The 27880-nt window shown below is 47.2% G+C and overlaps 2 protein-coding genes across 4 annotated transcripts in view; one reads left to right on the top strand and one right to left on the bottom strand.

Moving 5' to 3' along the window:
• LOC144483360 (uncharacterized) overlaps window positions 1–27880 on the bottom strand; it is a 461390-nt gene that overhangs the window by 306655 nt on the left and 126855 nt on the right. The gene's annotated exons all lie outside the window — the stretch shown is intronic.
• Window positions 198–20290, top strand: LOC144483366 (uncharacterized). 3 transcript variants are annotated; one of them, XM_078202082.1, is made up of 4 exons: window positions 209–269; window positions 10636–10919; window positions 16608–16719; window positions 18921–20290. In XM_078202082.1, the coding sequence occupies exon 4, from the start codon at window positions 19271–19273 to the stop codon at window positions 20279–20281; it is 1011 nt and encodes a 336-aa protein (XP_078058208.1). In that variant the 5' UTR covers window positions 209–269; window positions 10636–10919; window positions 16608–16719; window positions 18921–19270; the 3' UTR covers window positions 20282–20290. The 3 variants fall into 3 exon arrangements, with proteins under 3 accessions (XP_078058209.1, XP_078058208.1, XP_078058210.1); XM_078202083.1 differs by lacking the exon at window positions 10636–10919 and having other exon boundaries at window positions 198–269; XM_078202084.1 differs by lacking the exons at window positions 209–269; window positions 10636–10919 and adding an exon at window positions 3713–3731.

The raw sequence follows: 27880 nt of genomic DNA, 5'->3' as shown, positions 1-27880 counted from the left end.
GCGAGAGCCGCTGGTCCTCCAACCAATCGGAGTGAATGAGGGGGCGGGGCTGGAGGACCGAGCGAGAGCGGCTGGTCCTCCAACCAATCGGAGTGAATGAGGGGCGGGGCTGGAGGACCGAGCGAGAGCGGCTGGTCCTCCAACCAATCGGAGTGAATGAGGGGCGCGGCTGAGGGCGAGTTGCACTGTGGTAATCTGGAGCATGCGCAGTGCCGATCACTGGGGATTGAGGCGGTTGCAGAAATATTCAGTCCGGGCGATAACACCGGGTAAATCAGGAATGAGTGATGGAGCCGGTGGGTGGGCGGACTTGGAGGCTTCATAAAAGTCCCGTGTAGGCCGCAAGCCCCCAATGGGAAGCTCGGGTTCGATATTTGAACCGTTGAAAAGTTGTTCGGGCTTTTCCCCCGATTCAGGCCCGGGTGAACGACCGTCATCTTGACAGTGTGCGGCCGAGCGCACGCGCAGACAGAGGGAGCGCCAGGTTCAGCCCCCTCCCCCCCCCCCCCAATCAGTCTGATTGGTTGGAGGACCAGCCGCTCCCGCTCGGTCCTCCAGTCCCGGCCCCCCCTCCTATTGGTCCGGAGCTGCCGTCAATCAGCTCCCGGGCATTGTGATGTGGAGCATGCGCAGTGTCATTGCTGTCCTTGGCGCTTGTTTGTCCCGGAGAAGCGGAGTCAGCGTTAGGCGGTGGCTGGGAGGATTTGGAAACACTTTGTGGATCCGCAAACCCTTCAGAATCATTGTCAGCTCCCTGGTTTGCAGCTGCGGGGCTTCTCCCTCCCTCCCGGGAACAGGCCCAGGTTAACGGCCCCATCCTGGCTCAGCCACTGGAGGATGGTTCACATCAGAGGATGGGGGAGGGGGACAATAAATAAGAGGTTACACTTTGGCCTCAAATCAATGAGGACTCTGATCTCTGGGAAGGAAGGAAACCCTGGGAGGTGGGCGGGGAGGATTCACAAACACCCGCTGGAGGCCCCAACACCCCCAGTAAAAAGCTGCAGCTCCCGGGTTTGCAGCTTTTTCCCGGGAGGGAGTTGGGGAAGTTTTGTGGAGACAATTCCCGGCTGGTTCAGTTAGTGGTTCCTGGAGCTCAGAAACCCTGAGTTAGAATCCTGAACCCCACACTGGGTGGTTGTTTTATTAAATTATTATTCATCTGTTGAAGAAAATATTAATTTGTTTTGAAAAATCATTTTTATAGCGTTTGTGAAAATGTCCATTAAAATAGCCATTTTTCCAATGTATTTCTGATGAGAATTTTAATATTACTGATTTGGGAATTGATTCTCGGGAATGGTCATTCTGAAAATGATTATGTTTTAATTTACTCCACAATGCCAGAAGTCAGTTTGTATTTCAAATGTAATTTAGAATGTCTGGGAGCAAATGTTAAAATGAGGTTTGAGACACCAGCTGCCATTACTTCCTGTGACTGATGATACCTTTGTGCCTGTGCAGGAGGTAATTCCCCTGGTGCTGTGGCACAAATAAAATGGAGCCTTTCCTCGGAACAGGTCCGTGTTAACGGTCACCGTGTTGTTTCAGTGGTGAGCAGGGGACGTGTGGCCATTGTGGTAACAACAGAGTCGGTGGGACTTCATGTCCCCTGACCTTAAAAGAAAATAATTGACTCCTTGGTTGTACAGTCAATCTGCACATGGTCTGGAGAACTGAATCCAGCCAGAGTGACAAGGCAGAGGGAGCTGGTCTCAGAGTGGAGACATGAAATGGTGGAGATGGGGCAAGGAGTTTGATTTAGACCAGGGACAAGAGAGAGTGTGTGGGATGGGGATTACAGCTCAAGATAAATGAGATGAAGAAGTGTTCCATGGAAACTCGAATTGTCTGTTATGAATTCGTTTTTTAAGCTCTTTTTGCAGGGAACTCAAACTAAACTTTAGGTCAAGGTCTACAGAACCATTTGATTCATCGTGACCTCAGTATGATTGCTTTTTACAGTGGAGGGAGAAATCATTGCCTGTTTTGTCAGTGGAAGAAAATTTTAAAAATTCAATGTGGCAGAAAAAGACCCGAGACTCACACCCCCAAGTGAGAGTGTTCCAGTGAACTGACTGAAAAGAGCTTTAACCGGTTACACAGCCTGAAAAAAATCACACTATTCACAGTGAGAAGAAACCATAAACGTGGTCCGTATGGGATGAGGCTTCAATTGATCATCCAATCTGGAGAGACACAAAGTCACCTGCACCGTGGAAATGTGAGGATTGTGGTAAAGAATTCAATTATCCATACTTGCTGGAAAACCATAGACACAGTCACACTGGAGAGAGGCCATTCACCTGCTCCGTGTGTGGGAAAGGATTCACTACCTCATCCCACCTGCTCTTACACCAGCAAATTCACACTGAGGAGAGGCCGTACAGCTGCTCCACCTGTGGAAAGGGGTTCTCATATTCATCCAACCTCGGTGCACATCAGCGAGTTCACACTGGGGAGAGATCGTTCACCTGCTCCTTGTGTGGGAAGGATTTTGCTGGACCATCCGGTCTTTGGTCACACCAGCGAATTCACACAGGGGAGAAGACATTCACCTGTTCTGTGTGTGGTAGAAATTCACTCTGTCATCTAACCTGCTGTCACACCAGCGAGTTCACACAGAGGAGAGACCGTTCAGCTTTCCTGTGGAAAGAGGTTCAGGTCTTCATCCAACCTCAGTGCACACAAGCGAGTTCACACTGGGGAAAGGCCGTTCACCTGTTCCACGTGTGGGAGGGAATTCACCAATTCATCCGGCCTCCTGTCACATCAGCGAATTCACACTGAGGAGAAGCCATTTATTTGCACATACTGTGGAAAGAGTTTCAGGCAGTTATCAATCCTCACTGCACATCAGCACACTCACACTGGGGAGAGACCATTGACTTGCTCCGTGTGTGGGAAGGGATTCACTCAGTCTGGCAGCCTGCATTTACACGAGCTCACCCACACTGAGGAGAGGCCATTCACTTGCTCTGTGTGTGGGAAGGGATACACTCGGTCATCCCACTTGCTGACACATCTGCAAGTTCACAATTGTCAGCAGGAGTTAGATTTTGTAGTTACTGCAGCTGTTAATCACATTCAGGATTGAAATTCTGACAATATTGGTTTGTTCCTGCTGACATTAACAATCCCTACAATTGGAATTCTGCTTTAATATTCTGAGATGTCACTGATTTTCAGGGCTGTTGTGTCCCCTTTTAAACGTACTATCTGTGATTTTTTTGTTTGTTTTATTCAGGAACTCTTTACAGGAACTTGTTTATAATACATTTTCCTTCAATCTGAAATTGACGTTTGGTACAAACTACAATTCAGTGTCTGAAAGATTCCACTGATTAAGATTTCCAATGAGAAAATGCTGACAATTCTTACTGACTTACACATTCTTCACAGTGACACTTCCACGATCACATTAAATTGTCAAGGAACATAAAACAATGCACAGATACTTGTTGGTACTGAACTTGAATATTGCTGAAAAGAGAGACATGTTGCTGAATCTTTTCAGCATGCACTCATCAGGACAAACGGAAGAATGCCAAATTTTAAATGATTGCAATTTATACTACAGGAGAAAAGGGTGCTAATTGGTGGACTCTCATTGACTTGAAGCTTTGCCATGGAGAAACCAAGAGGAGATTGTTGGTTTCTCAAGCTTCTGGGAAATTCAAAAAAGGTACAAGGCTTTTGTTTGCAGGGAAAGGATCGCTGCATATATATATGTATGTCACTTCTCGCAAATGTAACTGAGCCGTATTATGAACTCGACTGACGAAGGAAGGGCCGTGGATGTTGTCTATATGGACTTTAGTAAAGCGTTTGACAAAGTCCCTCATGGTAGGCTAGTGAAAAAGGTTGGATCTCATGGGATAAAGGGGGAGGTGGCTAGATGGGTGGAGAACTGGCTTGTCATAGAAGACAGAGGGTGGTAGTGGAAGGGTCTTTTTCCGGCTGGAGGCCTGTGACTAGTGGTGTTCTGCAGGGCTCTGTATTGGGACCTCTGCTGTTTGTGATTTATATAAATGATCTGGAAGAAGGAGTAACTGGGGTGATCAGTAAGTTTGCGGACGACACAAAACTGGCAGGACTTGCAGATAGTGAGGAACATTGTTGTAGAGGCTACAGAAGGATATAGATAGGCTGGAAATTTGGGCAAGGAAATGGCAGATGGAGTTCAATCCTGATAAATGCGAAGTGATGCATTTTGGTGGGAATAATGTAGGGAGGAGCGACACGATAAATGGAAGAACCATAAAGGGTGGAGAGACGCAGAGGGACCTGGGTGTGCAAGTCCACAGATCTTTGAAGGTGACGTCACAGGTGGAGAAGGTGGTGAAGAAGGCATATGGCATGCTTGCCTTTATAGGACGGGGCATAGAGTATAAAAGTTGGGGTCTGATGTTGCAGATGTATAGAACGTTGGTTCGGCCGCATTTGGAATACTGCGTCCAGTTCTGGTCGCCACACTACCAGAAGGACGTGGAGGCTTTGGAGAGAGTACAGAGGAGGTTTACCAGGATGTTGCCTGGTATGGAGGGGCTTAGTTATGAGGAGAGATTGGGGAAACTGGGGTTGTTCTCCTTGGAAAGACGGAGGATGAGGGGAGACTTAATAGAGGTGTATAAAATTATGAAAGGCATAGATAGGGTGAACGGTGGGAAGCTTTTCCCCGGGTCGGTGGTGACGTTCACGAGGGGTCATAGGTTCAAGGTGAAGGGGGGGAGGTTTAACACAGATATCAGAAGGGCATATTTTACACAGAGGGTCGTGGGAGCCTGGAATGTGTTGCCGGGCAAGGTGGTGGAGGCGGACACACTGGGAACGTTTAAGACTTATCTAGACAGCTATATGAACGGAGTGGGAATGGAGGGATACAAAAGAGTGGTCTAGTTTGGACCAGGGAGCGGCGCGGGCTAATTGTTCTTTGTTTCTCGTTTCAAGGCTTCATTCTATGATCATCTTGCTGGTGCCAGTACAGAGCGAGACTGCGGATAGTTGGGAACCTGTCTCGGGGGCAGGGAATTCATATGGTGTTCGTGGAAGTGGAAATGAATAGGGTTGGGAAGCATTTTCCGATCAGGGCCAGTGTGATCTCCTGGACTCGTTTCGATCGCCTCAGGGGGTCGGAGAGGAATTTCCCAGATTTGTTTTTCCCATATTGGCCCTGGGGTTTTCACTTTGGGTTTTCGCCTCTCCCTGGAGATCACATGGTCTGGAATGGGGGTGTGGGGGTGAGTTAATAGGTTGTGATGAACAAAGCATCGTAGCTGTGAGGGACAGCTCGGTGGATAGGATATTAGGATGTAGATAGGCTGGAAAATTGGGCGGGGATCCTGGATTCAGGATTCAATCCTGGACTGGGGAGCGGCGCGGGCTTGGAGGGCCGAAGGGCCTGTTCCTGTGCTGTTTTGTTCTTGTTGATTATCTTCAATTGATTGAGTGTAGCTATTAGCACACTCAGGATTGTTCAGCAAGTGCTGCCCAATCTGTAATCACAGTAAACATTGTATTTTTGGTTTTGTGAGTGTGGGCTGCTGAAAAGAAAATCACTACCTATTATGAACAAATCAAGGAACATGCTGTTTTATTCTGTCAGCCATTTACTGGGCGAGCCGGCACTGTAATGTTCACCATTTTATATTCAAATCTGGGGGGGATAATGTTCACTGTTTTATATTCGGGTCTGGGAGATAATGTTCACTGTTTTATATTCAGGTCTGGGGGATAATGTTCACTGTTTTATATTCGGGTCTGGGAGATAATGTTCACTTTTATATTCGGGTCTGGGGGATAATGTTCACTGTTTTATATTCGGGTCTGGGAGATAATGTTCACTATTTTATATTCGGGTCTGGGAGATAATGTTCACTGTTTTATATTCAGGTCTGGGGGATAATGTTCACTGTTTTATATTCGGGTCTGGGAGATAATGTTCACTTTTATATTCGGGTCTGGGGGGGATAATGTTCACTGTTCTTTATTCGGGTCTGGGAGATAATGTTCACTATTTTATATTCGGGTCTGGGAGATAATGTTCACTGTTTTATATTCGGGTCTGGGGGATAATGTTCACTGTTTTATATTCGGGTCTGGGGGATAATGTTCACTGTTTTATATTCGGGTCTGGGGGATAATGTTCACTGTTTTATATTCGGGTCTGGGGGGGGATAATGTTCACTGTTTTATATTCGGGTCTGGGGGGGATAATGTTCACTGTTTTATATTCGGGTCTGGGGGGGATAATGTTCACTGTTTTATATTCGGGTCTGGGGGGGATAATGTTCACTGTTTTATATTCGGGTCTGGGGGATAATGTTCACTGTTTTATATTCGGGTCTGGGGGATAATGTTCACTGTTTTATATTCGGGTCTGGGGGGGGATAATGTTCACTGTTTTATATTCGGGTCTGGGGGATAATGTTCACTGTTTTATATTCGGGTCTGGGGGATAATGTTCACTGTTTTATATTCGGGTCTGGGGGGGATAATGTTCACTGTTTTATATTCGGGTCTGGGGGGGATAATGTTCACTGTTTTATATTCGGGTCTGGGGGGGATAATGTTCACTGTTTTATATTCGGGTCTGGGGGGGATAATGTTCACTGTTTTATATTCGGGTCTGGGGGGGATAATGTTCACTGTTTTATATTCGGGTCTAGGGGGGATAATGTTCACTGTTTTATATTCGGGTCTGGGGGGGGATAATGTTCACTGTTTTATATTCGGGTCTGGGGGGGGGGATAATGTTCACTGTTTTATATTCGGGTCTGGGGGGATAATGTTCACTGTTTTATATTCGGGTCTGGGGGATAATGTTCACTGTTTTATATTCGGGTCTGGGGGGGGATAATGTTCACTGTTGTATATTCGGGTCTGGGGGGGATAATGTTCACTGTTTTATATTCGGGTCTGGGGGGGGATAATGTTCACTGTTTTATATTCGGGTCTGGGGGATAATGTTCACTGTTTTATATTCGGGTCTGGGGGATAATGTTCACTGTTTTATATTCGGGTCTGGGGGGGATAATGTTCACTGTTTTATATTCGGGTCTGGGGGGGATAATGTTCACTGTTTTATATTCGGGTCTGGGGGGGATAATGTTCACTGTTTTATATTCAGGTCTGGGGGGGATAATGTTCACTGTTTTATATTCGGGTCTGGGGGGGGATAATGTTCACTGTTTTATATTCGGGTCTGGGGGGGGATAATGTTCACTGTTTTATATTCGGGTCTAGGGGGGATAATGTTCACTGTTTTATATTCGGGTCTGGGGGGGATAATGTTCACTGTTTTATATTCGGGTCTGAGGGGGATAATGTTCACTGTTTTATATTCGGGTCTGGGGGGGATAATGTTCACTGTTTTATATTCGGGTCTAGGGGGGATAATGTTCACTGTTTTATATTCGGGTCTGGGGGGGGATAATGTTCACTGTTTTATATTCGGGTCTGAGGGGGATAATGTTCACTGTTTTATATTCGGGTCTGGGGGGAATAATGTTCACTGTTTTATATTCGGGTCTAGGGGGGATAATGTTCACTGTTTTATATTCGGGTCTGGGGGGGGATAATGTTCACTGTTTTATATTCGGGTCTAGGGGGGATAATGTTCACTGTTTTATATTCGGGTCTGGGGGGGATAATGTTCACTGTTGTATATTCGGGTCTGGGGGGGATAATGTTCACTGTTTTATATTCGGGTCTGGGGGATAATGTTCACTGTTTTATATTTGGGTCTGGGCGGTATAATGTTCACTGTTTTATATTCGAGTCTGGGGGGGATAATGTTCACTGTTTTATATTCGGGTCTGGGGGGGATAATGTTCACTGTTTTATATTCGGGTCTGAGGGATAATGTTCACTGTTTTATATTCGGGTCTGGGGGATAATGTTCACTGTTTTATATTCGGGTCTGGGGGGGGATAATGTTCACTGTCTGGGGTTTGTTAGCTCGGGTTGATTCTGCCTCACGGTGCATTCCAGGCTGTTAGAGCTGTCATTAAAAGCCCTAATTTCCAGTCAGTGACTGAGTTGTCTCTGATGGGATGGAGAATCAGAGTGGGGGTAATGTGCTTCATGGACAGCGATGGGTGGGAGTGAGTATAAAATAAACCAGGACTACACCAGGTAATTGTGAGAACATTAAAACCATCACAAAATATCACAGCATCATGTTGGAAAACAGAATACTTTATCTGAATCTTTGATCAATTTTGTTTGATTCAATATTGTGAGTGACTTGTTGGATTGCTGGTTATTTTCTAAAGGCAGCTCAGCACCATCATTTTGACCATAAACTCGGCCCTGGTAACTGCTGCTTTTTTTCTGCACCTTCTGTTTTAATTTTAAGTGGAACCTTAATATTTGCTTGGTACACCGGCCGATTGATCTTTCCAGGGGTGAGTGTGTCTGAGAAATATACAACTAAAAACATTCTCTATTTACCTCCTGCATTGCTGCAGTAAATATACATTGTTCTGACTCTGCCAGCAGGGCTGTGGAATTAATTGGATCGATCTTAAAGAGAGCCCGGCTGGGCAGGATAGAGTCACAGAGGTTTAGAACATAGAACATAGAACATTACAGCGCAGAACAGGCCCTTCGGCCCACGATGTTGCACCGACCAGTTAAAAAAAAAAACTGTGACCCTCCAACCTAAACCAATTTCTTTTCGTCCATGAACCTATCTACGGATCTCTTAAACGCCCCCAAACTAGGCGCATTTACTACTGATGCTGGCAGGGCATTCCAATCCCTCACCACCCTCTGGGTAAAGAACCTACCCCTGACATCGGTTCTATAACTACCCCCCCTCAATTTAAAGCCATGCCCCCTCGTGCTGGATTTCTCCATCAGAGGAAAAAGGCTATCACTATCCACCCTATCTAAACCTCTAATCATCTTATATGTTTCAATAAGATCCCCTCTTAGCCGCCGCCTTTCCAGCGAAAACAATCCCAAATCCCTCAGCCTCTCCTCATAGGATCTCCCCTCCATACCAGGCAACATCCTGGTAAACCTCCTCTGCACCCTCTCCAAAGCCTCCACATCCTTCCTGTAATGTGGGGACCAGAACTGCACACAGTACTCCAAGTGCGGCCGCACCAGAGTTGTGTACAGTTGCAACATAACGCTACGACTCCTAAATTCAATCCCCCTACCAATAAACGCCAAGACACCATATGCCTTCTTAACAACCTTATCTACTTGATTCCCAACTTTCAGGGATCTATGCACACATACACCTAGATCCCTCTGCTCCTCCACACTATTCAAAGTCCTCCCGTTAGCCCTATACTCAACACATCTGTTATTCCTACCAAAGTGAATTACCTCACACTTCTCCGCATTAAACTCCATCCGCCACCTCTCGGCCCAACTTTGCAACCTGTCTAAGTCTTCCTGCAAACTACGACACCCTTCCTCACTGTCTACCACACCACCGACTTTGGTGTCATCAGCAAATTTGCTAATCCACCCAACTATACCCTCATCCAGATCATTAATAAATATTACAAACAGCAGTGGCCCCAAAACAGATCCCTGAGGTACACCACTTGTAACCGCACTCCATGATGAATATTTACTATCAACCACCACCCTCTGTTTCCTATCCGCTAGCCAATTCCTGATCCAATTTCCTAGATCACCCCCAATCCCATACATCTGCATTTTCTGCAGAAGCCTACCATGGTGAACCTTATCAAACGCCTTACTAAAATCCATATATACCACGTCCACTGCCTTGCCCCCATCCACCTCCTTGGTCACTTTCTCAAAAAACTCAATAAGGTTAGTAAGGCACGACCTACCTGCCACAAAACCATGCTGACTATCACCTATCAATTCATTACTCTCCAAATAACTATAAATCCTATCCCTTATAATTTTTTCCAACATCTTGCCGACAACAGAAGTGAGACTCACCGGTCTATAATTCCCGGGGAAGTCTCTGTTCCCCTTCTTAAACAGCATGGAAACGTGAGCCAAATGCTTTCCATCTGTGATGTATCATTGCATAAAACAGAATATTCAGTCTCAGGAGAAAGAAAGTGAAATAAACCAGTTTCTGGGGGATTTACCCAATCAGTATGAGCACCTTCAGACTGGAGACAATACACATCTTTTTAGCCTGTCTTGATGCTCTCTCCACTCCCATTGTTTTGTTTCTTAAAGACTGGATTAGTTGTAAGTATTCGCATTCCAACCATTATTCATGTAAATTGAGTCTGTGTCTTATAAGTTCTGTTTGTGAACAGAATTCCCACTCACCTGAAGAAGGGGCTCAGAGCCTCGAAAGCTTGTGTGGCTTTTGCTACCAAATAAACCTGTTGGACTTTAACCTGGTGTTGTTAAACTTCTTACTGTGTTTACCCCAGTCCAACGCCGGCATCTCCACATCACCTTCAGGAGAGCAGAGAGGGGGGGGAGGGGGGAAACCAGTGAGAAATGTTTTAAAAACTCAGGGTGTTCCCACAGGAGAGCACTGGTTTAAATCAATTTTAGAAATAGAGAATGGCAGTGCACAAATTCAGAGGAATGTATTTAAAAAAATTAATTGATCTCAATTGCACAAGATAATTTTCTATTATGTCTTTGATTGACAATGGCGCTGTTAATTCCCAGGTGCCCCTGCGGTTGTGAACGTGAAGCGGGCAGAGAGGGGAGTGATTTTTGGAGGGCAGAACTGGAAGATAAGATAAGCTGAATTTATTTTTACTTACTTTTTTCGGAGTTGTTTTTTTCCTGAGAAACAGGAAACTGGAAGTCAGCCGTAGGGAGACCTGGGACGTTTTTTTTTTTGCCCACTAAATTTGAACGGGGAGGTAACCCGAGACTCTACACGTGTATAGAGTCTCCCACCCTCCCTCCTCCTCTAACCTAAAAAAAAAGACTCGGTGTGAGAGCAGGTGAGCTTTCTTTTTCTTTTTCTTCTTTTCTCTTTCGTTTATTAGTTCGGGAAGTTAGCAGGGATGTCAGTGCAGGCAGTGCAATGTTCCTCCTGTGGGATGTGTGAGGTGAGGGACACCATTAGTGTCCCAGCTGAGTACACCTGCAGGAAGTGCACCCAATTCCAGCTCCTTGAAGACCATGTTAGGGATCTGGAGTTGGAACTGGATGAACTCAGGATCATTCGGGAGGTAGAGACAGTTATAGATAAAAGCTACAGGGAGGTTCATACTCCTAGGAATGAGGATACTTGGGTGACTGTTAGAAAGGGTGAGAAGCAGACAGTGCAGCGATCCCCTGTGGCCGTTCCTCTGTATAACAAGTTTACCGTTTTGGATACTGTTGGGGAGGGCGACTTACCAGGGGTAAGCCATGGGGTACAGATCTCTGGCACAGAGTCTGTCCCTGTTGCTCAGAAGGGAAAGGGGGGGAGGAGTAGAGCATTAGTCATTGGGAACTGCATAGTTAGGGGGACAGATCGGAGATTCTGTGAGAGCGAGAGGGACTCGCGGCTGGTGTGTTGCCTCCCAGGTACCAGGGTCTTTGATGTCTCGGATCGTGTTTTCAAGATCCTTAAGGGGGAAGGGGACCAGCCCCAAGTTGTGGTCCACACAGGCACCAATGACATAGGTAGGAAAAGAGATGGGGATATAAGGCAGAAATTCAGGGAGTTAGGGTGGAAGCTTAGAGCGAGAACAAATAGAGTTGTTATCTCTGGTTTGTTACCCGTGCCACGTGCTAGTGAGGAGAGGAATAGGGAGAGAGAGCAGTTGAACACGTGGCTACAGGAATGGTGCAGGAGGGAAGGATTTAGATACCTGGATAATTGGCGCTCATTCTGGGGTAGGTGGGACCTCTACAAACGGGATGGTCTTCACCTGGACCAGAGGGGTACTAATATCCTGGGGGGGAAATTTGCTAATGCTCTTCGGGAGGGTTTAAACTAATTCGGCAGGGGGGTGGGAACCTGGATTTCTGCTCCAGTGTACAGGAGGATGTGAGTGGTGAGGTGATGAATAAGATTTCAAGGTCGCAGGAGTGTACCGGCAGGCAGGAAGGTGCTTTGAAGTGTGTCTACTTCAATGTCAGGAGCATCCGGAATAACGTGGGTGAACTTGCAGCATGGGCTGGTACCTGGGACTTCGATGTTGTGGCCATTTCGGGGACATGGATAGAGCAGGGACAGGAATGGTTGTTGCAGGTTCCGGGGTTTAGATGTTTCAGTAAGATCAGGGAAGGTGGTAAAAGAGGAGGAGGTGCGGCATTGTTAGTCAAGGACAGTATTACGGTGGCAGAAAGGATGTTTGATGAGGACTCGTCTACTGAGGTAGTATGGGCTGAGGTTAGAAACAGGAAAGGAGAGGTCACCCTGATGGGAGTTTTCTATAGGTCTCCGAAAAGTTCCAGAGATGTAGAGGAAAAGATTGCAAAGATGATTCTGGATAGGAGCGAAAGTAACAGGGCAGTTGTTATGGGGGACTTTAACTTTACAAATATTGACTGGAAATGCTATAGTTCGAGTACTTTAGATGGGTCAGTTTTTGTCCAATGTGTGCAGGAGGGTTTGCTGACACAGTATGTAGATAGACCAACAAGAGGCGAGGCCACATTGGATTTGGTACTGGGTAATGAACCAGGCCAGGTGTTAGATTTGGAGGTAGGTGAACACTTTGGTGATAGTGACCACAATTCGGTTACGTTTACTTTAGCAATGGAAAGGGATAGGTATACACCGCAGGGCAAGTATTATAGCTGGGGGAAAGGAAATTATGATGCGATTAGGCGAGATTTAGGATGCACAGGATGGGGAAGAAATCTGTCGGGGATGGGCACAATTGAAATGTGGAGCTTGTTCAATGAACAGCTACTGCGTGTCCTTGATAAGTATGTACCTGTCAGGCAAGGAGGTAGTGGTCGAGCGGGGGAACCGTGGTTTACTAAAGAAGTTGAATCTCTTGTGAAGAGGAAGAAGGAGACTTAGGTAAAGATGAGACGTGAAGGCTCAGTTAGGGCGCTTGAGAGTTACAAGTTCGCCAGGAAGGAACTGAAGAGAGAGCTAAGAAGAGCCAGGAGGGGACATGAGAAGTCTTTGGCAGGTAGGATCAAGGAAAATCCTAACGCTTTCTACAGGTATGTCAGGAATAAAAGAATGACTAGGGTAAGATTAGGGCCAGTCAAGGACAGTAGTGGGAAGTTGTGCGTGGAGTCTGAAGAGATAGGAGAGGCGCTAAATGAATATTTTTCGTCAGTATTCACACAGGAAAAAGACAATGTTGTCGAAGAGAATACTGAGATACAGGCGATTGGACTAGATGGGATTGAGGTTCATAAGGAGGAGGTGTTAGCAATTCTGGAAAGTGTGAAAATAGATAAGTCCCCTGGGCCGGATGGGATTTATCCTAGCATTCGCTGGGAAGCTAGGGAGGAGATTGCAGAGCCTTTGGCTTTGATTTTTATGTCATTGTCTACAGGAATAGTGCCAGAAGACTGGAGAGTAGCAAATGTTGTCCCCTTGTTCAAGAAGGGGAGTAGAGACAACCCTGGTAATTATAGACCAGTGAGCCTTACTTCTGTTGTGGGCAAAGTTTTGGAAAGGATTAGAAGAGATAGGATTTATAATCATCTCGAAATTAATAATTTGATTAGGGATAGTCAGCACGGTTTTGTGAAGGGAAGGTCGTGCTTCACAAACCTTATTGAGTTCTTTGAGAAGGTGACCAAAGAGGTGGATGAGGGTAAAGCAGTTGATGTGGTGTTTATGGATTTAAGTAAAGCATTTGATAAAGTTCCCCACGGTAGGCTATTGCAGAAAATACGGAGGCATGGGATTGAGGGTGATTTTGAGATTTGGATCAGGAATTGGCTAGCTGTAAGAAGACAGAGGGTGGTGGTTGATGGGAAATGTTCATCCTGGAGTTCAGTTACTAGTGTACCGCAAGGATCTGTTTTGGGGCCACTTTTGTTTGTCATTTTTATAAATGGTCTGGATGAGGGCGTAGAAGGATGGGTTAGTAAATTTGCGGATGACACAAGTCGGTGGAGTTGAGGACAGTGTGGAAGGATGTTGCAGGTTACAGAGGGACATAGATAAGCTGCAGTGCTGGGCTGAGAGGTGGCAAATGGAGTTTGATGTGGAAAAGTGTGAGGTGATTCCCTTTGGAAGGAGTAACAGGAATACAGAGTACTGGGCTAATGGTAAGATACTTGGTAGTGTGAATGAGCAGAGAGATCTCGGTGTCCATGTGCATAGATCCCTGAAAGTTGGCACCCAGATTGATAGGGTTGCTAAGAAGGCGTACAGTGTGTTAGCTTTTATTAGAAGAGGGATTGAGTTTCGGAGCCATGCTGTCATGTTGCAGCTGTACAAAACTCTGGTGCGGCCGCACTTGGACTATTGTGTACAGTTCTGGTCGCCGCATTATAGGAAGGATGTGGAAGCATTGGAAAGGGTGCAGAGGAGATTTACCAGGATGTTGCCTGGTATGGTGGGAAGGTCTTATGAGGAAAGGCTGAGTGACTTGAGGCTTTTTTCGTTGGAGAGAAGAAGTTTAAGAGGTGACTTAATAGAGGCATTCAAGATGATCAGAGGATTAGATAAGTTGGACAGTGTAAGCCTTTTTCCTCGGATGATGATGGCTAGCACGAGGGGGCATAGCTTTAAATTGAGGGGTGATAGATATAGATCAGATATCAGAGGTAGGTTCTTTACTCAGAGAGTAGTAAGGGTGTGGAATGCCCTGCCTGCAACAGCAGTGGACTCGTCAACATGAAGGGCATTTAAAGGGTCATTGGATAAACATATGGATGAGATTGGAATAGTGTAGGTTGGATGGGTTTAGATTCGTTTCACAGGTCGGTGCAACATTGAGGGCCGAAGGGCCTGTACTGCGCTGTAATGTTCTATGTTCTATAGTCATTCCACAGGAGCCTATTGCGCAGGCGCAGTGCTGTATCTGGGGCATGCGCAGTGTCACTGCTCAGAGTCCTGAATGCGGGAGACGCTTTTTTCAGCGGGTGAGTCGGTTGGGCTGCGGGAGAAGTGGAGCCGGGAGTTGGGGTAGGGAGGGAGCGAGCGGAGGCTTCACAAACATCCGCTGTAGGCTGCACGGCCCGAATCAGACCCTGCAGGTCCCGGGTTTACAGCTCCCAGGCTTTTATCTCGGGAACAGGCCCCGGTTATCGGCCGCCATCTTGTTTCAGCGGGGAAGGAGGGCACATGCGCTGCTGTCTGACGGGTCACAATGGGCGTGGTTTCGGGGGCTGGTTCAGAACCTCTATCTTCAGAGGGACAATAGGGAGCAGGGCGCATGCGCAGCTATCCAAGAACATCGGAATAAGAATTCGAAACAGGAGCCCGTCATTCGGCCCATCGAGCCTGCTGCATCATTCAATAAGATCATGTCTACTTTGCTACCCCCAGCCCGTCCATACCCTTAACTCTCTTGTGGATCAAAACCTCAGCTTTGAATATATTCAATGACCTGCCTCCAATCCTCACTGGTGAAGACAGAGTTCCAAAGATCAACAAGAATCATAGAATCCCTACAGTGCAGAAGGAGGCCATTCGGCCCATCGAGTCTGCACCGACCACAATCCCACCCAGGCCCTACCCCCACATATTTTACCCGCTAAGCCCTCTAACCTACGCATCTCAGGATTCTAAGGGGCAATTTTTAACCTGGCCAATCAACCTAACCCGCACATCTTTGGACTGTGGGAGGAAACCGGAGCACCCGGAGGAAACCCACGCAGACACGAGGAGAATGTGCAAACTCCACACAGACAGTGACCCGAGCCGGGAATCGAACCCGGGACCCTGGAGCTGTGAAGCAGCAGTGCTAACCACTGCGCTACCGTGCCGCAGTGGTTAGCACTGCTAGATCTCTCTTCATCTTCATCTTAAATTTGAGATCCTTTATTTTTACTTGATTCCCACACCTGAGGAAACATCCTCTCAGCATCTACCTTGTCAAGCACCTTATATCATATGAATCACAGAATCCCTACAGTGCAGAAGCAGGCCATTTGGCCCATCGAGTCTGTGCCGACCACAATCCCACCCAAGCCCCATCCCCACAACCCCATGCATTTGACACGAGGGTCAATTTAGCATAGCCAATCCACCGAACCACAGTCTTTGGACTGTGGGAGGAAACCAGAGCACCTGGAGGAAACCCACACAGACAGTGCACAGAAAATGTGCAAACTCCACACAGACAGTGACCCAAGGCCGGAATTGAACCTGGGACCCTGGCGCTGTGAGGCAGCAGTGCTAGCCACCATGCCGCCCTTAAATTCCCAGATATTTCAATAGGATTACTTCTCAGTCTTCTAAACTCCAAAGAGTACAGGCCCAAGCTGCTCAACCTGAAAGATAAAACCCCTCATTTCAGGAATCAACCAACTGGATCTTCCCTGAACTGCCTCCACTGCAATTTTGTCCCAGCTGAAGTAATTCTGTGCCAGGTTAAAGGAGGAGTGAATGTTTGGAATTTCTGTTCTGGACAGATGCTGATGGATTTTGGAAACTCCTTTTACAGGGGATTAGAAGGGAAAGATTTACACACAGCAAACTCAGACCAAAAGAAATGTTTGTCTGTCTTGAATTTCTAACCTTGAATTACACCTATAACTTTCCTCATTTACAGGGACAAGATTTGAAGATTGCAACATTTTTCCCGGACACCAATCTCTCTGAGATCTTTGCAGATGTAGACTCCAGCGGATTTAAAATGTTGAAAACAGTGAAATGGTTTTGGGGTGAGTGCTACTGAGCATTAAGTTAAATTTAGAGCATGCTCTGATTCCATGGATCTCGGGCTACTGTGACTCCTTTACCATGGATGGGCAGGCAATGGTGCAGTGATAGTGTTATTGGATTAGTAATACAGGGATCCAGGGCAATGCACTGTGAACCCTGGGTTCGAATCCCACAGTGGCAGATGTTGAAATTTGAATTCAGTAAAAATCTAGAATTGGAAGTCCATTGATGACAATTGTTGTAAAAATCCATCTGATTTAATAATTTCCTTTAAAGAAGGAAATCTACCACATCCCCCAGCAATGCAAGCCACTCAGTTCAAGGGCAATGAGTTATGGGCAGTAGATGCTGATGCAGCCAGCACATAGAGTCATAGAGCAATACAGCACGGAAACAGGCCCTTAGGCCCAACTGATCCATGCCAACCATGGTGCCCTCCCAGCTAGTCCCAAATGCCTGTGTTTGGCTCATGAATTGGAAAGGATTAGAGAGATATGTACTTATCCAAATGCTTTTTAAATGTTTAAACCTGCTGTTTGAACATTCAACCACTTTCTCTGGCAGCTCAATCCATGTACACATCACCCTCTGCATGAAGAAGTTGCCCCTCAGGTCCCTTTTAATCTTTCCCCTCTCATATTAAATCTATGTCCTCTAGTTTTCAATTCCCCGACCCTGGCAAAAAGACAATGTGGGTTCATCCTATCTATGCCCCTCATTATTTAATACACCTCAATATAGTCACCCCACATTCTCCTACATTCGAAGGAATAAACCCGAGCCTGTCCAACCTCTCATGATCATTCAGACCCATTAGTCCCGGCAACATCCTCATAAATCTTCTTTGCACTCTTTACAGTTTATCAATGTTTTTCCTATAACAGGGTTACAAAAACTGTCCGCAATACTCCAAGTGCAGCCTCACCAACGACTCATACAACTATAACATAATGTCCCAACTCCTATACTCAGTGCCCTGACTGATGAAGGCCAGTGTGCTAAATGCCTTCTTCACCACTCTGTCTACCTGTGACATCACTTTCAACGAACAATATACTTGTACTCCTGGGTTCCTCTGTTCCTCAACACTCCCCAGGGCCTTACCATTCACTGTATAAGTCCTACCCTGGTTTGACTTTCCAAAATGCAACACTCACACTTAAGACCATAAGACATAGGAGCAGAATTAGGCCACTTGGCCCATTGAGTCTGCTCCGCCATTCAATCATGGCAGATATTTTTCTCATCCCCATTCTCCTGCCTTTTTGCCATCACCCCTGATCCCCTTATTAATCAAGAACCTATCTATCTCTGTCTTAAAGACAGTCAATGACCCGGCCTCCACAGCCTTCTGCGGCAAAGAGTTCCACAAATTCCCCACTCTCTGGCTGAAGAAATTCCTCCTTATCTCTGTTTTAAAGGATCGTCCCTTTAGCCTGAGGTTGTGCCTCTGTGCTCTGTATTATTTGTACTGAAATCCATTTGCCAATCATCGGCTCACTTCCTTAACCGATCAACTGATGAAGATCCCCCTGTATATATATATATTTCCAGACGTCTCTTCCCTCAGAGGGCTGTTAGTCTTTTGGATTTCTCTTCTACAGGGACCAGTGGAGGCTGAAGATCATTGAATATATTCCAGTTAGACAGATCTTTGATGACAAGGGTGTCAAGGGTTATGGGGAACAGACAAGAAGATGGAGCAAAAGCTAAGATGTGGGGGGATTTCTTCACTCAAGGATGTGGTAAAGCTTTGGAATTCTCAATCCCTGAGGACAGTGAAACCTCAGTCATCAACTACTTGCAAGAGAGCGATTGATTGGTTTCTAGATATTGAGGATATCAAGGGATATGGGTTTAGTGTGGGGAGAATGATGCTGAGGTAGATGAACGAATTATCTCATTGAATAGTTTAAAAGGCTCGATGGGCCAAATGGCCGACTGCAGCTCCTATTTGTTATGGTCTCTGTGTCCAGGACAAGAAGCAGTGAGCATGGATCTGTCAATCAGCACCTTCAGGAGAATTGGGAGGGTGAATATTAGATACAGCAGAGTGAGAATGGAGGGAGAGTGTGTGGGATGGCGATTTACAGCTTCTTGGGACTGAAATAGGAAAGAATGTTCGATAGAAACTAGAATTGTCTGTTCTGAATTTCTATCCTGTACTGATACTGATGACTTTTGTAAACTTGTTTTACAGGATATTGAAAGAGGAATCACAGGCCGAAATCTCAAACGTCACGTCAGATCTGACAGAGTCATATTCCATGGGAGCTGAATATCATCGGCCTTTGAATCTAGAAGGAGAAATGGTTGTCCAGTCTGTTGATTTGAAAAGATTTCAAACATCAGTGTGACTGGAAAAACACCAACACACGGCCACACTGGAGTGAGAGTCTTCCAGTGCACTGACTAAAGAGCTTTAACCAGTTACACAGCCTGAATAACTATCACACCATTCACAGCGGGGAGAGACTGTACCCGTGTTCTGTGTGTGGACAAGGCTTCAACTGATTGTCCACCCAAGGGAGAGGCAAGGACACCTGCACCATGGAGAAACCATGGAAATGTGCGGACTGTGCGAAGAGATACAGATACCCAAATGAGCTGGAAGCTCATCGGCGCAACCACATTGGGGAGAGGCCATTCACCTGCTCTCAGTGTGGGAAGGGATTCACTCGGTTATCCATCCTGCAGTCACACCAGCAAGTTCACACTGGGGAGAGACCGTTCACCTGCTCTCAGTGTGGGAAGGGATTCACTCGGTTATCCACACTGCAGAAACACCAGCGAGTTCACACTGGGGAGAGGCCATTCACCTGCTCTCAGTGTGGGAAGGGATTCACTCGGTTATCCATCCTGCAGTCACACCAGCGAGTTCACACTGGGGAGAGGCCGTTCACCTGCTCTCAGTGTGGGAAGGGATTCTGTGATCCATCCAGCCTGCGGATACACCAGCGGGTTCACACTGGGGAGAGGCCATTCACCTGCTCTCAGTGTGAGAAGGGATTCTGTAATCCATCCAGCCTGCTGAGACACCAGCGAGTTCACAGTGGGAAGAGGCCGTTCACCTGCTCTCAGTGTGGGAAGGGATTCTATGATTCATCCAGCCTGCGGATACACCAGCGGGTTCACACTGGGGAGAGGCCATTCACCTGCTCTCAGTGTGGGAAGGGATTCACTTGGTCAAACCAGCTGCAGAGACACCAGCGAGTTCACACTGGGGAGAGGCCATTCACCTGCTCTCAGTGTGGGAAGGAATTCACTCGGTCATCCCAGCTGCAGAGACACCATGAAGTTCACACTGGGGAGAGGCCATTCACCTGCTCTCAGTGTGGGGAGGGATTCACTCAGTCATCCCACCTGCTGAGACACCAGCGAATTCACACTGGGGAGAGGCCGTTCACCTGCTCTCAGTGTGAGAAGGGATTCACTCGATTATCCAGCCTGCGGATACACCAGCGAGTTCATACTGGGGAGAGGCCATTCACCTGCTCTCAGTGTGGGAAGGGATTCAGTCTTTCATCCCAGCTGCTGAGACACCAACGAGTTCACGAGTGATTCCAGGGGTTGGATTCTGCTGTTATTGTTTCTGCTCTCAGTTACATCCAGGACTGCATTTTGTTCATTCTCACAGTTGGTCAATGGGGAGGATGCTCTGATTGTGGGAAGGGATTCACTGATTCATCCGACCTGCTGAAACACCAGAGAATTCATAATGGGGAGAGGCCATTTATCTGCTCCGAGTGTGGGAAGGGATTTACTCAGTCATTCAACCTGCTAAAACACCAGCCTAGTCACACTGGAGAAAGGCCATTCACTTGCTCCAGTTGTGGGAAGGGATTTATTGATTCATCCAGCCTGCGGAGGCACCAGCGAGTTCACACCAGGGAGAGACCATTCACCACCTCTGATTGTGGCAAGGGATTCAGTCAATCATCCAACCTGGTAAAGCACCAGCGAATTCACACTGGGGACAGGCCATTCACCTGCTCCGTGTGTGGGAAGGGATTCACTCGGTCACCTCACCTGCTGAAACACCATCATGTTCACGAGTGATTGCAAGGACTGAATTTTGCTGTTAATCTCATCGAGGTCCCAACCATTTTCATTGGTGTCTGTTTCTGCTGATGTTAATAAACCCTGGCCCAGTTGTAAGATTTGTATTGTGGATTGTCTTGTCTGAGTCCTGAACTCGTAAATAAAAACAAGAAGTGCTGTAAAAACTCAGCAGGTCTGACAGCATCTCTGGAGAGAGAAACAGAGCTAATGTTTTGACACTGAAGAAGAGTCACATTCAACTGGAAACATTAATTGTTCCTGTCTTTACAGATTCTGTCAGACGTACTGAGATTTTGCAGCAACTTCTGCTTTTAGAATGACGGTGAATGCTGGACACATGAATCAGAGATTGGTGTAAAACTGGGATCTGCTCCTAAATGAAAGTGAAACAGCAGGTTAAAGTTTCCAGTCTGAAAAGTACCATGGTTGTTATACATACCATTTTAAGGCTGGTTTTAACTCATTTAAAATAAACCTATTTAAAATATATTTGTTAAAGTCAGTATTAAAATACGAGTTGGATGAGTTCACAGGAGCCTGTTAACCACTGGGACAATTATTCAACAAACATTGGATTTCCAGATAGAGAAGAAGCTGCAGTTTGTTTGCAGGAATTCCCTGTTTTATTGATGTGTGTGTGTTAGACATCAGGATAACTAAAACTACACAAACCTGGACATCAATGGTGAGATGATTGACAGTTACTCTGGGAATCACTCCCACTGTGAAACTTCAGCACTGACACTGCTGAATGTTGTCGGCTCAGGGAGTGGGACCTCCAGGAGTGGACTGTAAAAAAGCTGGGTTTCAGTATCCTGACTAATATATGGTGAGGAACCAGAAAAACCCTTACTGAGGAACTGCCTGGGGTTTTACCAGTGTAGGTTCAGGGGCGAATGATTCCTGACTCCCTGAAATGTCTGATATTGAACCCAGTTTGGAACAAGATTCATTCAGTTTCCAGGAGAATAGAGACAAATATCACCCACAACTGAGAGAGAGAAAAACAGCCACCTTGATCAATGACTTGGATGAAGCCAGAATTGATGATACAAAGATAGGTAGAAAAGCAAGCTGTGAGGTTGTTACAAAAAATCTGTAAGGGGCACAGATAAGTTACCTGAATGGACAGAAAAATGGCAGATGGAGTATAGTGCGGGAAAGTGGGAGCTTTTCCGCTTTGGCAGGAAGAATAGAGAAGCAAAAAATTGTTTAAATATACAGAAACTGAAGAATACTGCCGTAGAGAGGAATCTGGGTGTCCTTGTACATGAATCGTGAAAAAATAGGATGAAGGTACAGCAAGTAAAGAAGAAGGCAAATGGAGTGTTGGACTTTACTGCAAGGGGTGGAGTTTGAAAAAGGGAACTTGCTGCACCTACACAGGACATTGCTGAGATAGCAGCTGGAATACTGTGTAAGGTTCTGGTCTCCCTACTTATGGAATGACATGCTTTCCTTGGAATGAGTTCAGAGAAGGTCCATTCCTCAGATGAAGGTGTTGTCTTTTGAGGAAAGATTGTAAGGTGTAGGTGAGAATTCTCCCATCTCGCCCACCACAGGAATCGTCGCGGGCCGGGGGGGGACCACAAAGGACCATTGACCTCGGGCAGGATTCTCCAGTTTTGGGGTGAGCGCGGCCGGAGAATCCAACTCATTGTCTTTTGAGGAAAGGTTGCACCTCTAATCATTAGGTTTAGAAGAATGAGCAGTGAACTTTCTGAAACATATAAGATTCTCATGGGGGGTTGACAGGCTAGAGGCCAAGAGGATGATTCATGAAGGAGTCTTGAACTTGGTGCCACAGATCAACAAGAGTCAAGGGTATTGTTTCAGCCCTTACAGACACCAATACTTTATCCTCAGTTTTAGTCATGTTAGCTGGTGTTGTCCACCCAATGGGACAGGCCCTGTTTCATGTGAGAGTTTTTGATTTGATTTGATTTACTATTATCACATGTATTGGGATACAGTGAAAGGTAGTTTCTTGCGCACTATACAGACAAAACATACATTCATAAAGTACATCGGGGGAAAGGAAAAAAGAGGGTGTAGAATATAGTGTTACAGTCATAGCGAGGGTGTAGAATAAGATCAATTTAATATACGTTGGTCCATTCAAAAGTCGGATAGCAGGGAAGAAGCTGCTCTTGAGTCAGTTGGTACATCACGTGGGTGGGTGGGTGGGAGGATGGCTGCGTTTGTTCGTTTTTGTGCATGAGGATGTGGGTATCTGAGTGAAGCTGCTTCTCATCAGTTGCAACACAACCTTCCTCCGAGCAATGATAGGTCTCCGAGTTTCCAACTGAGTGATTTGAGTGATTCAGAGATTTTCCATCCAGACTGACTGAGTGCTGCGTAAAACCTGACATCTACACAACCTGACCCCACTTCTCCTGGAACAACATGAAGTGTTGGCTGCTTTCCTGATCCCTTCCTTTCCCCTCACCATTATCCTCAGATAGTTCACAAATTCCATTGTACCTCATCCTCCAATGGTCTCCATTTTAAATATTTCCATCAGTCTTGCCAACAGATAGCAATGGGATTGGTGCCATCACAGTGATAAACTCTGAAATACTGCCTCTCGGATCTAGATCTCCCCACCAAATCTTCACCTGAGTTCCACTTTTTAGTCTGAAGAAATTAATATAATTTAACTTTCAACAGTACCTTCCAACACTGCGACCTTTACCTTCCAATCCTACAAACTCTACCACCGAGAGACAAGGGCAGCAGATAATTGGCAACATGGATAACTGACATTATCAAAGAACGAAGAACAGTACAGCAGAGGAACAGACCCTTTACCGAAAAACAATGGCACCCAAGACATAAACAATCCTGACTTGGAATCATGTTGCTGTCCTTTCACTGTTGCTGATCAAAAATCCTGGAAATCCCTTCGTAACAGCATCTTCGACTGCGGCAAACTTATAAATATAGGAGAGGAGTAGATCATTCAGCCCCTTGACCCATTTAATTAGATCACGGCTGATCTGACAGTAACTTCAAATCTGCAGTTCAAGAAGGCAGCCCCAATCACCTTCTCAAGAATAATTTGGGGTGGGCGATTGATGCTGGTCGAGCCAGCAATGCCCACATTGTATAAACAAATATAAAACCCCATTAAAACTGATTCAGCGCGCCCCCTCCCTACAGAATGAAAAAGATTGGTTTTAAGATCAGTTAGAACCACAGAACATTACAGCACAGAAACAGGCCATTTGGCCCTTCTTGGCTGTGCTGAGCCACTTTTCTGTCTAGTCCCACTGACCTGGACCATATCCCTCCACACCCCTCTCATCCATGTACCTGTCCAAGTTTTTCTTAAATGTGAAAAGTGAGCCCGCATTCATCACCTCATCTGGCAGCTCATTCCAAACTCCCATCACTCTCTGTGTGAAGAAGACCCCCACTAATATTCCCTTTAAACATTTCCCCCCTCACCCTTAACCCATGTCCTCTTGTTATTTTCTCCCCTAGCCTCAGTGGAAAAAGCCTGCTTGCATTCATTCTATCTATACCCATCATAATTTTATACACCTCTATCAAATCTCCCCTCATTCTTCTACGCTCCAGGGAATAAAGTCCTAACCTTTCTCTGTAACTCAGTTTCTCAAGTCCCGGCAACATCCTTGTAAACCTTCTCTGCACTCTTTCAACCTTATTAATATCCCTCCTGTAATTAGGTGACCAAAACTGCACAAAATACTCTAAATTTAGCCTCACCAATGTCTTATACAACCTCACCATAACATTCCAACTCCACACACAGCCCTTCTATTTGTGATTTTGCATGAACTATTAACATCATTTATTTTCATCCCCGCTCCACTATCTGCTCTGGCACTCTGGTTCCCATCCCCCTGCAAATCTAGTTTAAACCCTTCCCAATAACACTAGCAAACCTTCCTGCAAGTATATTGGTCCCCTTGTAGTTCAGGTGTAACCCGTCTCTCTTGTACCGGTCCCACCTGCCCCAGAAGAGGTTCCAATGATCTAGAAATCTGAAACCCTGCCCCCTACACCAGTTCCTCAGCCACGTGTTCATCCGCCTGAGCATCCTACTGTTACCCTCACTGGCACGTGGCACAGGTAGCAATCCTGAGATTACTACCCTCGGGGTCCTGCTTTTTAACTTCCCACCAAGTTGTTCCTTTGTCGTCACTGATATTTAACTGATATTCCTTTATAGTCACCTGATGAAGGAGCAGCACTCCGAAAGCTAGTGGCTTTTGCTACCAAATAAACCTGTTGGACTTTAATCTGGTGGTGTGAGATTTCTTACTCTATTCTCTCTCCACAGATGCTGTCAGCCCTGCTGAGATTTTCCAACATTTACTGTCTTTATCTCAGTGATAAATGTTGATGTGTTTGCTCCGCACCCACAGGGCTCCATCTGTTTGCTCCGCACCCACAGGGCTCCATCTGTTTGCTCCGCACCCACAGGGCTCCATCTGTTTGCTCCGCACCCACAGGGCTCCATCTGTTTGCTCCGCACCCACAGGGCTCCATCTGTTTGCTCCGCACCCACAGGGCTCCATCTGTTTGAAGCCACAAACAGAAAGGTCCAGTTTTCTCCTGGAGTTTGACACAAAGCAGCTTTCACAATGATACAGAGTTTCAGCCAATGAGGGAGATCCGGACTCAGCCCCGCCTCTCATTCACTCTGGTTGGTTGGAGGACCAGCCGCTCCCGCTCGGTCCTCCAGCCCCGCCCCCTTTTCCTTGGTCCGGAACCGCTGTCAATCACTGCCCGGTCATTGTGATGTGGAGCATGCGCAGTGCCGCTGGGAGCTCAGGATTGCGGCGGTGGGAATTTTCAGCTGATCCGACACCGCCGGGTGGGGAATGAGGGGGGGATGGAGCCGGCGGGTGGGGAATGAGGGGGGGATGGAGCCGGCGGGTGGGGAATGAGGGGGGATGGAGCCGGCGGGTGGGGAATGAGGGGGGATGGAGCCGGCGGGTGGGGAATGAGGGGGGATGGAGCCGGCGGGTGGGGAATGAGGGGGGATGGAGCCGGCGGGTGGGGAATGAGGGGGGATGGAGCCGGCGGGTGGGGAATGAGGGGGGGATGGAGCCGGCGGGTGGGGAATGAGGGGGGGATGGAGCCGGCGGGTGGGGAATGAGGGGGGGATGGAGCCGGCGGGTGGGGAATGAGGGGGGGATGGAGCCGGCGGGTGGGGAATGAGGGGGGGATGGAGCCAGCGGGTGGGGAATGAGGGGGGGATGGAGCCGGCGGGTGGGGAATGAGGGGGGGGATGGAGCCGCCGGGTGGGGAATGAGGGAGGGATGGAGCCGCCGGGTGGGGAATGAGGGATGGAGCCGGCGGGTGGGGAATGAGGGATGGAGCCGGCGGGTGGGGAATGAGGGATGGAGCCGGCGGGTGGGGAATGAGGGATGGAGCCGGCGGGTGGGGAATGAGGGGGGGATGGAGCCGGCGGGTGGGGAATGAGGGAGGGATGGAGCCGCCGGGTGGGGAATGAGGGGGGGATGGAGCCGCCGGGTGGGGAATGAGGGATGGAGCCGGCGGGTGGGGAATGAGGGATGGAGCCGGCGGGTGGGGAATGAGGGATGGAGCCGGCGGGTGGGGAATGAGGGGGGGATGGAGCCGGCGGGTGGGGAATGAGGGGGGGATGGAGCCGGCGGGTGGGGAATGAGGGAGGGATGGAGCCGGGGGGTGGGGAATGAGGGGGGGATGGAGCCGGCGTGTGGGGAATGAGGGAGGGATGGAGCCGGGGGGTGGGGAATGGGGGGGGGGGGATGGAGCCGGCGGGTGGGGAATGGGGGGGGGATGGAGGCCGGCGGGTGGGGAATGAGGGAGGGATGGAGCCGGGGGGTGGGGGATGGAGCCGGCGGGTGGGGAATGACACTGCGAGTGTCATTAATCCACCCTGACTGCTCACCAACGCACTCACACCGGGGAGAGACCGTTCAGCTGCTCCATTTGTGGGAAGAAATTCTCCCAGTCATTCGATCTGGTGAGACACCAGCGACTTCACACCAGGGAGAGACCATTCACCTGCTCGGTGTGTGGGAAGGGATTCACTCGGTTATTCACCCTCCAGTCCCACCACTGCACTCACACTCAGGAGAATCCATTCAGCTGCAGTACCTGTGGAAAGAGTCATCCAACCTCCTGACTCACCGAATCACTCACTCTGGGGAGAGGCCTTTCACCTGCTCCTTGTGTGGAAAGGCATTCACAAGGTCCTCCAACCGGCTGAGACACCAGCAAATTCATAATAGACTGCAAGGATTGGATTCTGCTTTTAATCACAGCCTGGATTGATAGTCTGACAATATCTGGTTTGTTTCTGCTGATGTTAACATCCCTACAACTTTAAAAAAAATTGTTAGTCACAAGTAAGGCTTACATTAACACTGCAATGAAGTTACTGTGAAATGCCCCTAGTCGCCAAACATCAGTGCCTGTTCGGGTCAGTGCACCTAACCAGCACATCTTTCAGACTGTGGGAGGAAACAGAAGCACCTGGAGGAAGTCCACAAAGCACGGGGAGAACATGCAAACTCAGCACAATGACCCAAGCCGGGAATCAAACCCAGATCGCTGGTAATAAGAGGCAGCAGTACTAACCACTGTGCCACCGTGCGGCCCCTGGCTGGAGTTTAATATTCTGGAGATGTCACTGATTTTCGGAGCTGCAATGTTCCTTTTTAAAAGCACCTTCTGTGATCTTTCTCCTTAATTCAAGAATCCTCAACAAGAACCTGTTCATAAAGCTAATAGTAAAATTACGAACTTTACTTCAGTCCTAAATTAATTAATCTTTTCTGCAAATCTGTGTGTGAGGGGTTCCACTGATTAACATCTCCAATTAGAAAGTGCTGATTAATCCTTGCTGATAATTCTGACTGACCTCTTCACAGTGAGGTGTCCATTATGAAATTCAATTGTGAAGGAACCTAAACAAAGGAGTGAAATATTATACAGGCACGATAAAAGTGTACATAAAAACTTAAACAACACAGATAACCTGGATAAATGTGTAGTGGTACATTTCGGCAGGTCAAATGGGATGAAGGAGTATAATATCAAGGGTAAGACTCTTAGCAGTGTAGAGGATCAGAAATA

This window comes from Mustelus asterias, unplaced genomic scaffold (genome assembly GCF_964213995.1).
Source record: "Mustelus asterias unplaced genomic scaffold, sMusAst1.hap1.1 HAP1_SCAFFOLD_63, whole genome shotgun sequence".
Classification (NCBI taxonomy): domain Eukaryota; kingdom Metazoa; phylum Chordata; class Chondrichthyes; order Carcharhiniformes; family Triakidae; genus Mustelus; species Mustelus asterias.
This window is presented reverse-complemented; position numbering and strand designations above follow the sequence as displayed.